The sequence below is a fragment of the Salvelinus alpinus genome, chromosome 1, assembly GCF_045679555.1.
Source record: "Salvelinus alpinus chromosome 1, SLU_Salpinus.1, whole genome shotgun sequence".
NCBI classification, from domain to species: domain Eukaryota; kingdom Metazoa; phylum Chordata; class Actinopteri; order Salmoniformes; family Salmonidae; genus Salvelinus; species Salvelinus alpinus.
This window is the reverse complement of record NC_092086.1, coordinates 67839764-67852804: the sequence shown is the minus strand read 5'-3', so window position 1 is coordinate 67852804 and position 13041 is coordinate 67839764. Positions and strand designations below refer to the sequence as shown.

General features: G+C 40.8%; 1 protein-coding gene across 5 annotated transcripts in view; it reads left to right on the top strand.

The window, feature by feature from the left end:
• The window catches only part of LOC139583853 (gamma-aminobutyric acid receptor subunit alpha-1-like), a 37483-nt gene extending 24772 nt beyond the window's left edge, over positions 1–12711 (top strand). For all 5 annotated transcript variants that reach the window (XM_071415419.1, XM_071415409.1, XM_071415402.1 and 2 more), the window contains exons 9-10: positions 7792–7994; positions 8843–12711. In XM_071415419.1, the coding sequence (XP_071271520.1) occupies positions 7792–7994; positions 8843–9169 (530 nt within the window). In that variant the 3' untranslated portion in view covers positions 9170–12711. The remainder of the gene's footprint in view (positions 1–7791; positions 7995–8842) is intronic.
• The last annotated feature ends 330 nt before the right edge of the window (positions 12712–13041 follow it).

The window sequence follows — 13041 nt, the reverse complement described above, 5'->3', positions numbered from 1 at the left end:
AGGCCAGTCTCAGAAAGGCACGTGATGCTGTTTTCTGACCAAGGATTACAGAGGGTGTAAATATCTTTATGGGTAAATGTGCAACTGCATCCAGAGGAGACAACAAAAGGAGACACTCATCCTCCACCAAATCCCTCTCCTCCCATGGTCCAAGGTCAGGATGGACTTACTCACAGTCAACAAAAGCAAGTACCTCATCATGGTCGATTGTTACTTGGACCACTGGGAGCTCGACGAGCTGACTGACACCACACCAGACACCATCATTGAATGCTGCAAAAAGCAGTTCAGCAGACATGGCATTGTCCACACTGTTGTTTCAGAATGAGAAGGGGGGGGGGGGGGGGGCATTTGCTGATGAGTGGGACTTTAAACATGTGACGTCATTACCGTATCACAGCCAAAGCAATGGAAAAGCGGAATCAGCTGTGAAAATTGCCAAAACGCTCCTATAAAAGGCTGCGATGGCGGAATACTCCAATAGAGAGACTTCACAGTTCTCCGGTACAGCTACTCATGTCCAAATGCACCCGCACAATCCTACCCACCATGACAAAACCTCTCAAACCCCAAGTGGTAAAAAATGTAATTCCAAGAAAACTACAAAAGGGCTGACAGCAAAACACCACTATGACACACATGCCTGTGACATGCGCAACATCATCCAAGGACAAACAGTAAGGGTTCTTCTCCACCCCAGCAGCTCAGCCAGCACGTGGACGCTGGGCATATGCACTGATCAACTCAGTGACCGGTCGTATGAAGTAATAGTGAATGGTAAACAATATAGGAGAAACAGAAAATACATTTTTCCAGTGACTGAACAACTCAGGATCCCCGCGAACGACCATCAAACAAATATGGATGAGGATGATTGGTTGACCATGGGACGAACCCGCCATTCAAGCTGGTGGTGAACAACAGGCTTCTGATTTTGAAGCAGCCCCACCGCCTCAAAATATAACTCTGAGACTCACCAGAACCAAGGAAAATATCAGGCCGCCTGTGAGATACTCCAAAGACCATGTTGTTTAATCTGAAAGGTTATATATATTTTTTGCATTTATATTTGTAAGAGGGAAACGGGTAGTCTGCTTCTTGACTTTAAAGTTGATGCTTATTGAAGGTACTTGAATAAGAACACAGTTGTATGTTTTGGTTAACAGTGTAGTGTTGTCACGGGCAAGAGTCTAACCCCAGTTCCCCTGTTCATGAGTCGAGGAGGAGTTATCTTCGTGTGTTGCGTAAAGGGAGATGTTACGAGATGTCGCCAAGCCAATAGATGGCGCTGCTGTTAAGTATATTTGAGTGTGATACTATATAGTACGAGTGAGCCAAGTTAAGCATGACTTACTATGCACTGAACGGAGCTGTATGCATGCTACACAGTGATGCTGAAGTAGACTTTCTAATCAACAGTACCTTGCTTTTGTATGGAATAAACACCATACAAAACACAGTATTTCTCAAGTTTAAAAAAACGAGTCAGTGTACTGCATACAGTCTATCGAGTCGGGAAAGTCTGGTGGCGCGCTCAGGACTGATTTGCAAGCTGGTAAACTATCGTAAATAAAGTACAAGCTACATGCTGTTTATCAGTGCCAAAAATCACTTGCTAGCGAGCTACGTTTAAACTTTTTCAATGAAGTTAGAGAGTAATGTTATTAGCTAGCAGGGACATTGAGCAGCCAGGCCACAATCAGGTCACTGGTGAGTGGCGACGTGTGTGCTTCGGTGCCATTTGGTTTTTTATAACTTTCTCACTATCTATTACCAGAGTGTGCATCTGTTTGGCAGTGTTTCGTAGGGATTCATTTTACAAAACAAGTCGTGGGGGGACACAAGATGCTCGCAAATGGGTTTTGGAATATAATATAATATAATAATATATATAATATAATATAGTTTTTTGGCAGAAATTCCTTCTGGATCATGTGAATGTTCATGTGCTGTAATAACAAACTTGTATGTCATCTGTAAATCGGAATAACATTGTTAAATTATGAGCCTAGTTGGTTTAGCCATGGAGAAAGCCAACAAACTTCCCGCTAGCCATGATTGGCTGAGATAATGAGTGGGCTGGACATGCCGAGAGATGAGTTCGGATTGATCTGCCATGTAGCATGGTTCTGTCTATAACATGAGCTGCTCAGTATGTGTAGCTTATCCTTTCTAACACAGCTTTTTTGAAAGACATCATGTAGTAGAACTGCATAAGTGTTGCTCTCCACTTTCTGGAGGACCGAGTTTTGAATTCAGTGGAATTAGAGTATGATAGCTAAGAAGATGGAGAGAATTCTGGCGTTTGATTGCAAATATGCAGACGGAGTCGACCAGAGAACACACAGAATGCTGTTATATAAAACACCTGTCTCCGGATTACATCTTCAAACTAAGGGCAACCATGGCATCCGTGACAGAGAGTGCGAAGCGTCCATCCATGTATATGGGTAAGATAGTCTAGCTAGCTATATTTTCGGATATTACACGTTTCTAATTTTGTCAGAAAGTCGTTTTCATTTAAAGTTAAAGTGTACTTTTAGCTACCTAGCTAACATTAGCTGGCTGGCTCGCTCGCTAACATTACGTGTATGATCTGTGAAGTAATATTATTAGTATCTCAGAGCCATTTGCATTTCTAGTTATAGACTAATGTTAGCTAGCTAACATTGAACCTGGTTGGTTAGCTATCTTCAGATTCATGCAGGGTAATAACACTATGAGTTGGGATTATAGTTCATTAATTAGCTAGCTAGCTACATGTCTAAACAAAAGACTGCACTATGCAAGTAACCATTTGAATAGAATGTTCATGATGTCTCTGCGACAACTGTCCATAGATGTAGCTGGTAAATTCGCTCTTGCTATCTACTGCGATTTCAGAGCACTCTCGTCTGAAGGTGCCAGAGTGCAGAATTACTGACGAAGTTACGGACGCTCAACACCCATTGAATATGGCCGGTGTCAGTAAACGTAGGCAAAAAAGCAGAACTAAATTGTTGCCAGTAGCACAGTTCCAGTCACCAACGTTCTGGATAACATACAAACAGCCTAACCAGCTCTAAAACAAAACCGTCAGAGTGAGCTGTTCTCTCATTTGTGTCTGGAAGTAGCTAGCCAATGTTAGCCAGTTATCTTGGGTGCTTGACTGTTGTTGTTAAGTCAGAATGCTCGTGTCAACCCTACTCCTCGGCCAGAGCGTTCAGTTATGAACGGACAATTTGACAACGCTCTTGAGTTTATGAATGTCCAGAGCACACAGGCACTCCCTCAAACACACCCATAGTATAAACCAGCCTTTAGTCTTGACATTTTTGGTTGTTTAGTACATGGCCTCACATGTGAATCTGTAAATAAATGGGTGGGGCTAAAGCTTAAGAGGGAGTGAACGATGGCTGAATGGGTGTAGACAAAAAAATAGCTCTCCAGTAGGTGTACCAAATTATTCAAGGGCCATTTTCTCACTAGTGAGATTACAAGTTTATCAACTTTCAAAGGAGAATTACTTTCGCATTGTTCCTCAACTGTAGTGTGTGATATACAATTGTCTAGCCATGAGTCTCTACTTTTATCCAATGTAAAAAACTTGTTTTGCTACATAAGACCAAATCGAGCCGGTCGGTCACATTTACCCTTTGTAGTCAATTTTGACACTAGAATGAATGTTTCTGACTCATATCAATGCCACAGTGGCCGTTTAAAACCATGGAAGTTGGTTCAAATGGGTAGTTCAGCTTTAAAGAATAAAAAAAAACATTTGTTTCTTCTAAATAAATGAAAAAGGAATAGAATTAATAAGAATAATCTGGACTCCCCAGTAATGTTCCCTGAACTTTTTTGGGGCACTGAGCAAATTTTTGGTTTTGTGAGCGGAAACTTGAACATTGTGACAATTTTGTGCATCTTCCGGTGCGCGTTTACAGGGAACACAGAGGCTGTACACTTACAGTTTTAGACAGTAGCCAATAGACTATTGTGGCTATTTGAGCATAATGTAGGCCTATGAACAAACCAACTAAGTGTAAGAACCAACGCTGGAGATGAGAAGCAGGTACAGAGAGTTGAACATTTCATTTAGCACTGACATGGAACAGGACAGGAACAGTGTCAGAACCGGGTAATACAAAGACATACGAACTTTAATGCTGAAGCGGGTTACAACCTCAGGAACAGACAGATATAGGGGAGGAATTAAACACAGTTGAGTGAGTCCAGGTGAGTGTAATGAATCGCTGATGTGCGTGATGAGGGGAGCAGGTGCGTAATGATGGTGGCAGGAGTGTGTAATGCAGGGCAGCCTGGTGCCCTCGAGCGCCAGGGAAGGAGAGTGGAAGCAGGCGTGACACTAAACAAATCCCAGAACATTTTCACATGGAAATAGATTTTGATTTATATGATTTAGCCTACAGTAGCCTATACTGTATGTGGTGTTCAATGCAGGCTTACATTACATTAAAAAAAAAAATTACATTATGAAGGGCTTGACAATAGTATTAGTATAGTATAGTAGTAATGATTTTTTTTCTTGGTCTGTAACAACATGGGCCAAATATTTGACTTTAAATTGCATTGCATTGTGTTGTATGATGCAAGAAACCATTTTACAAAATAAAAACAATTGTTATTACCATACACATAATTGGGCAATGTAGGATACCTCTCTGCCTATTGACTTGTTTGCATATATTCAAGGCTGTCTTAAAATACAACACTCCACCTTTAATTAAGACATAAGCTTTTTACCTGACTGGATTTTCCAAGAAATGTAGCCTACATGTTTTGTACTCTTGTAGAAAGCAGTAACTCCCCATTACTGATCTATACTTACAGTGCATTTAGAAACTATTCAGACCCCGTGACTTTTTCCACATTTTGTTACATTACAGCCTTATTCAGAAATGGATTTAACATCTTTTTTTCTCATCAATCTGCACACAATACCCCATAATGCCGAAGCAAATACAGGTTTTTAGACATGTTGCACATTTATTAAAAATAAAATTATTCAGACCCTTTGCTATGAGACTCAAAATTGAGCTTAGGTGCATCCTGTTTCCATTGATAGTCCTTGAGATGTTTCTACAACTTGATTGGTGTCCATCTGTGGTAAATTCAATTGATTGGACATGAGACATGATTTGGAAAGGCACACACCTGTCTCTATAAGGTCCCACAGTTGACAGTGCAAAAACCAAGCTATTAGGTTGAAGGAATTATCCGTAGAGCTCTGAGACAGGATTGTGTCAAGGGAAACAGATCTGGGAAAGGGTACCAAATAATTTCTGCAGCATCGAAGGTCCCCAAGAACACAGTGGCCTCCATCATTCTTAAATGGAAGAAGTTTGGAACCACCAAGACTCTTTCTAGAGCTGGCCGCCCAGCCAAACTGAGCAATCAGAGGAGAAGGGCCTTGGTCAGGGAGTTTCAGAGTTCCTCTGTGGAGATGTAAGAACCTTCCAGAAGGACAACCATCTCTGCAGCACTCCACCAGTAAGGCCTTTATAGTAGAGTGGCCTGACGTAAGCCACTCCTCAGTAAAAGGAACGTGACAGCCCGTTTGGAGTTTGCCAACATGCACCTAAAGAACTCTCAGACCATAAGAAAAATGATTCTTTGTTCTGATCAAACCAAGATTGGACTATTTAGCCTGAATGCCTAGCGTCACGTCTGGAGGAAACCTGGCACCATCGATACGGTGAAGCATGGTGGTGGCAACATCATGCTGTGGGGATGTTTTTCAGCAGCAGGGACTGGGAGACTAATCAGGATTGAGGGTAAGATGAACGGAGCAAAGTACAGAGAGATCCTTAGTGAAAACCTGCACCAGAGCTCTCAGGACCTCAGACCGGCGCGAAGGTTTCCCTTCCAACAGGACAATGACCCTAAGCACACAGCCAAGACAACGCAGGAGTGGCTTCGGGACAAATTTCTGAATGTCCTTGAGTGGCCCAGCCAGAGCCAGGACTTGAACCCGAACGAACATCTCTGGAGAGACCTGAAAATAGCTGTGCAGCCATGCTCCCCATCCAACTGGACAGAGCTTGAGAGGATCTGCAGAGAAGAATGGGAGAATCTCCCCAAATACAGGTGTGCCAAGCTTGTAGCGTCATACCCAATAACACTTGAGGTTGTAATTGCTGCCATAGTACTTAGTGAAGGTCTGAATACTTATGTAAATGTTTTTTCAGTTTTCCATTTTTAATGCATTTGCCAAAATTTCTAAAATCCAGTTTTTGCTTTGTCATGATGGGGTAGTGTGAGAAAAAAACACAATTTAATACATTTTAGAACAAGGCTGTAACGTAAAGGGGTCTGAATACTTTCCGAATGCACTGTATCTATCTATAACTGGCCTAATAACTCGCTGACTAGCAGAGAATGTCAACAAATGTGCACACACGCGGCTCTGTGATCTGATCTGAACTGAACTGAAAAGCGCATTCACTCTTCGATGATTGAAAGACCGCTTGTGGGCTGCCCCCACCAAAATAATTCTACTCCGTTGCGCTCTGGCTCTGCCTGCAGCAAAATCACAGACCCAATCTTGCAAAGATATATTTGTTTTGGTTTGTTGCATTGAAAAGGGTCTGATATAATGTTGATTCGATCACAGAAAAAACGTTGATCTATATAGTGCAATCTAATGGGGCGAAGTTAGCAAAGTTCAATTTCTCATGTCTCTACGTGGCCTTAGAGGGAAAACTCCACAGTAGCACTTTATGGTCGTGTAGAAACCACATTACACAACCAAAGTCCAGACCGAAAGCAGTAGTCACAAAATTTCAGTCTATAAAGCATCAGACTTATTCTCTGATGTGTGTCTCATCTCTCCACCTCTGTCTCAGTGAACTAAATCTTCCAAGCAGAGCAGAGCAGGGAGAGACAGCGTCACAGTAGTCTATCAACATATGATGACGAGGCGCGCATTGCCCGTTCCCTAAACCTGTACACCCAGTACCATTGCATTGTAACACTATGGTGGTGGAGGAATAATATATTATGTTGGCTAATTCATAAGCAGCCTCTCATTCTGTCCCTTGAATTGTCTTCTTTGGCCCCAGCCGAGATCTCTGTGTAAGCCGCTCGGCTGTTTTTGTTTTGTGGTATAAACATCTGCAGCAGTCCGCGTGGATGAGCAATGCCCCGACAGACATCCCCTGACCTGCTTCTCTTCTCAGATCCCCCTACTCTCACCTCTGCTTTAACAAAACCCATCCACAGTACAGAACGACAACCTTGCATAATCCTGTAGGCTTAACACCCTCCGCCTTTCTGTTTTTAAAGTCATACAACCTTTTGTGTGCAGGTATTATGCAGGCTTAAAAAGAAGCGCATGTCTTTTGGTGCTTTTATCCAAAATAAATGTGCCTCCACCGGCGTTACGTGATAATTCCTATTGTTCTGTTGCTGCAGTCTCATTGTTCATGTAATGCATGAGGCTGGAATCAGGGAGGTATTGGAGAAGTTGGCAAGCTTTTCGCCAGCTAATCAAATGTAATGCTCAGGCTGCCAACATAATGGTAGCTTATGCTTCGTCCATTTAAGCAATTTTACCCAGTGGCCAATTTTGTTGGTACTGATTCAAGATGCGTAAAGTTACATATGTCAACAGCAGTGTGCTTTACTCTCACCAGAACATCCCCATTTTGGAAATGGCCACGCATTCTAGACTAGGTTGGACAGAGTGTGTAGTTGTAGGACGTAATATGCCTATTTAGCCTACAATGTAAAACCCAAACAAGCAGGAACATGGTCTAGAATGTAACTAATTGTCCCTCTCTGTCCCTACAGGAGTGACAACTGTGCTGACCATGACTACCCTCAGTATCAGCGCTAGGAACTCTCTCCCAAAAGTGGCCTACGCCACAGCCATGGACTGGTTCATTGCAGTCTGCTATGCTTTTGTCTTCTCTGCCCTCATTGAGTTTGCTACAGTGAACTATTTCACAAAGAGGGGCTATGCCTGGGATGGAAAAAGTGTGGTGCCAGAGAAGGTATTAGTATTATTATCTCACATAAAATATATTGTATTTTTAAATAAATGATATGTGTTGTGATATATTAATCCTAGAATCCTTAGTTGCTATCCATTGATTCTTGAAGAATATAATGAATAAATGCCTCATGAGCTTAGTTCAACTTCCGTACCCCATCAGAACCTAAAATATCTGCTTGTTTGACTCCGATGTTTGTTAACAACGTAAATGTAAAGAAACACTGTGTAGCCTCAGACATGGTTAAAACTATACATTTGATATCGTGGATGGTCAGTCCTTGCATCAATAGCTCTGTCTATGAATTTGAGAGTGGATACATTTCACCAGCCCCATCCCGTAGCTTTTTAGTGAAAGAGGGGCAGGAAGAATGCTTTGTTATTGTTTCAATTAAGGATTCTAGCTTTAAGATAGCAAAGCTCAAACGTAATGATCAGGGGTATTCCACCCAAAACCAGAGCAGTTACTTCTACATTATTGGTGGAGCACAGCAGCGAGGGTTTAGTTTTATGTCACAAACTCATCTCAATGCAAATGAGATTCTTGGGACATGACAAAAACATGATTAGTTTAGAGTTCCTGCAGTCTTCTGGTGCTCACTGTCTCACTGGTGCAGTTAGAAGTACAGTACATTACTGTACTGCGTGGTCTCTACCCGCTCCTAAACAAAATTGAGACAAAATATTAGACAAACTCTTACACAGTGTCTTGCCATTATCACACACTGTTTTTCCATGTTTTTTGATCAGACGGATGTCCCCAGTTTGAATTGTTTGCTTGTCAATGTGCTTTGTTGGTTGGTTTCCCGCGAGATAATCCAAGGCACTGTTTGTTTACCCTCCTCGCAGCAAAAGAAGAAGAAGGAGTCCCTCCTGAAGAAGAACAACGCCACCGCCTACACCGCCGCCACCGCTACAGCCTTCGCTCCAAACATTGCCAGGGACCCTGGTTTGGCCACCATTGCCAAAAGCGCCCCCCCTCCCCCCACCGAGCCCAAGGAGGAGCCCAAGCCCAAGCCGCCAGAGGCCAAGAAGACTTTCAACAGCGTCAGCAAGATCGACAGGATCGCCAGAATAGCCTTCCCGTTACTCTTCGGAACCTTTAACCTGGTCTACTGGGCAACTTACTTGAATAAAAAGCCCAAGTTACAGGGGATGACCCCGGGATCCCACTAATCCAAATCCCACCCTTCTCTTTTTTCCCCAATGTTTATTTTCAGAAAACATGGTGTCCATGCGGGTTGAGTTCCCAGTCGCCACATTGCTTCAATGTCACATACTGTACCTTCCACGATTTAAAAAAAAGAGAAAAGGCTTTAGGATCAGAGCAATGTGATGACTATAATGGGAATTGTTTTGGGAGGGAGGGATTATGCTACTAAAGAAAATATGCTATAAATAATACTTGATATACGCAAGAGAATGCTATTCTACAAATTCGCATAGCCCAACAATTTTTAAGGATCTATTCTTTGTTTTAGTTTTCTGATATATGTTCAGTTGTTATTTTGCATTAGATCATTGCCACTGTAAAAGAAATTTGTGTTTTTTTGCATGGACTGGGAGTTTTCCTTTTCAAAGACCAATCAACATTTGACTGATGGCCTAGTTTGTTGTTGATATCAGTGACAAAAATGCTACCTGCAATCTCTGTCAAATATTCTTCCATTCTCTGTAGTTGATGTTTTGGGGTTTGTTCATTTCCTTTTGTTGAAAGAATCATGATAGGGGTTCAGCAATAGCAATAAAACACGTCTCAGTGGAAACAACGTCATTCGTTCATGGGTTTAAGAAGAGGATAGAAACGATTCAATCATTTATGTGCAACATTATGAATACAATTTATTTTGTTTTATTGTAAATAGTATCAAGTGTTAGAGATGTCAATATTACGTTTAAGCTTTGCAAAGTGTAACTAAAGGGTATTCATTTTCAACACGTGGCAGAGATTCTTTTTTTTTTTTTTTTAACTGTTTATGAAACATTGAAAAAAGTTTGTATGAAGAGAGTATTCACTGGCTCACTCCTATGTGACTGTTTCTTACCAAGTCAGTGTTCCACTGATGGCTGGTCAACATTGCCAGTGGTTATAATTGAAATATAAGTTAATATCTATTCAACTAAATCCATAGCTATGTACACACTAACAACAACAATGTGTCAAAATCTGGGGTGGGTTACTAATGAGTAAGAATGTAAAACTGTAAAATCTAAATGTCGGAATGCATTTTATATTTAGAATTAAAAAACACTATTATTATTTACTTTGGTTTCTGGTTTCTATGGCATAGAAGAGCCCCTAGAGGGTCATTTGTACAGGGCCCAGAGGACTGTCAGCAGCATTGTTCAGTTTCTAAGAGGGCTGCCAGCAGTAAGCATTGCAGCGGGCGGGCGGTGGCAAATGCATTGAGAGTGAAGAGCAGTGCCTTTAACATTTTCAGGGTTGAACTAAGGAAAGGCTACTCCCTTGATTGATGGCACTAAGTTTTACATCCTGCTCTATTCCGTGACCCTGTGAAGGCGCCGTGGTTCCCATCTTCTGTTGACGATGTTTTAGACAACACTCAGAAAGTACCAGCTACACTGCCTTCAGTCTCACATGCCGTTAGGGGAATGTTTTGTTTTTGACTGCATTTGTTGCTGCTTGATGTTGATGGGAGAGAACACAGAGGCATTAAACGTGATGGGCTAGTGCTGTGTCCTACACACAGGAAATGTCTTGTAGTTCTATGATAGTATCGAATACCTATATTTTTGTAGCATGATATCAATCCCTCCTCAGAGAGACCCAACAGGTACTAAACCGAACATGTAAAAAATATTGTTGGTTTCTTTTTATTGATTTTATTTTTTCACATTCAAACATACACAAAGAGATGTTTTCTCAGATGTCGAAAGTTAAAGTTAATTGTCCTAAAATTATGTTAATGTAGCAATATCGATTAGCAAGGGCTTTTAAAAAAATCTGCATTCTCCGGGGTGATATCCATAGCTTTATGTTGACCTCGGTAATCATAGTTCCATGTGTAGCGTCGGTTTCCAAAAACTCTTTGGAAGAACGATCACGGTCTTTATTCTTTTCAAGCCGTCAGCACCCAATTTGCTTTCACAAAACCATGATCCAAATTGAGAGTGGGGGCATTGTATGGCATGGGTTGGGGTGTTTTTACAAAAAAATGGGTATTGTAGTGCTGGACATTGTGCAGTGGTGACGATATCTCTGGACTGTGTAGACTGACTAGTGTGTATTGTAGATCAGTGCACAGGGGTGAGAAGGTTAGAGCATCCCAGAGGGAGAAGGAGTGAGTCGGTTGCATTATGACCGATTGAGAGGATCCGTTGCTGGAGATGGAAGGCTTTCAGTATGCAAGTGCACACAAGTCCTGTGTGAAATGTATAAATATAAATATTTAGATATTTCATTTTAAACCTATTGTATGGATGTTTACTCTCATGACAAAAAAAAGGATAAATAATATACATAATGCATATATGACTATTTAATAGAAAAATACTACCCGAGATAATAAATATTGTTTGTACCAACCTATTGTTAGGCATTTTGCACATTAGAAGCTTCCTTTACATTCATGTAGTCAGCTTTGTGCTATCCAAGGACAGCTTTGAAACACGTTATTTAGCCTCTTTCCCTGACCCCTGTGTTTTCAAATGAACAAGGTCTTGTAAAAAGCTTAACTCTTTAATCAACCATGCACCCTTAGGCTTTTAACCATATTTCTGCTGGGTAATCGTGAATTACTCTTCTTTATTTTTGATGTACAGGTCGATCTATTGATGGGGAGATGGCTTTGAATGTCGATTGCACTTTTTTTTTTATGGCAATAAAGCGAGTCAATGGAAGAAGAAAAAAAAAGTACTGTATATTAAGTTCACATGAATAATTCTATTTGAGGATTTGCTAATAATCAGTGATGAGAAATTGCCAAGTGGATAAATCAATGTTTTTCCTTTTTCCTTTAGCTTTAAAGATAGCAAAATCGCTGAAGAGCTTCTATATATTGTTTGCTAATTAAAACCTCAGCTAAAATACATTTCCTGCCATTCAGAACGGAAAGTGGGCCACCACCAGTTGTTGTTATTTTGTCATACTCATTTAGGAAGGCATTGTATCTGTTCCAGAGCACTGGCTGTGGAATCTGTGGCACATTTGCAAACATGAGCTTCCATCCATCCCCTTCTCCTTTCACATACAGCAGCTGTAACATGTATATAAATGCATCGCAAACCGATCCCCTATGTTGGAGACCAAGTAATCCCCCATTTAGAACTGTTGTTCTGGACAGTACTTGCTTTTCAAAGTTGGGTCTTTGATCAATGTTAGGTACTTGTGGGAGTTTTTTGTTTTCTTGTGTTTTTATATATCAGGCATAAAAAAACGATTCATTTAGAAATAAAACCTCATTTTTTTAAAGCACAAATGTTGAAGATATATAATGGGTGAGGGGTAAACACATCCACACTCACTGATATGTGTTTGTGGTATATAATGTATGATAAATGCCAAACGATGATGGAGATGGGGTAGTATTCTGTTGGATTGGGTGGAAAGGTATACCTTCTGTAAATGTTTGGTTTTGTTATGATATGGCCCTCTGTAGAATCTGATTCTCTGCATAAGTCTTTAAATAAAAGAGAGGAAAAAAAGTAATGTTGACATTTTTATCAATGTGTAATAAATTGAATTATAAAAATGCCAACACATCATTCCTTGTCACTTTTCCTTTTAAATGCTTTTGGCTCCTTTTTACAACCAAAGATAATGCTTGGTAAGTGACAGTTCATACATGTAAGTGTCTCTTGAGGGAATGTGAAAGTAGAATGCAAGACCTTTGCAGCTTACTACAGGCATAGAAAATACATTTGGCAGGGACTCCAAGGGACATAAAGTGGAATTGTGCACATGCAACGGTAGAAATATGCACAATCATGTCTCCAGTGGCAGTGTTGTTTGGGTGAAAGGGATATGTTGACATAAATAACAATACATCAATTTAACCAGAGGAGATACATTTGTTATGTAAAGTGCT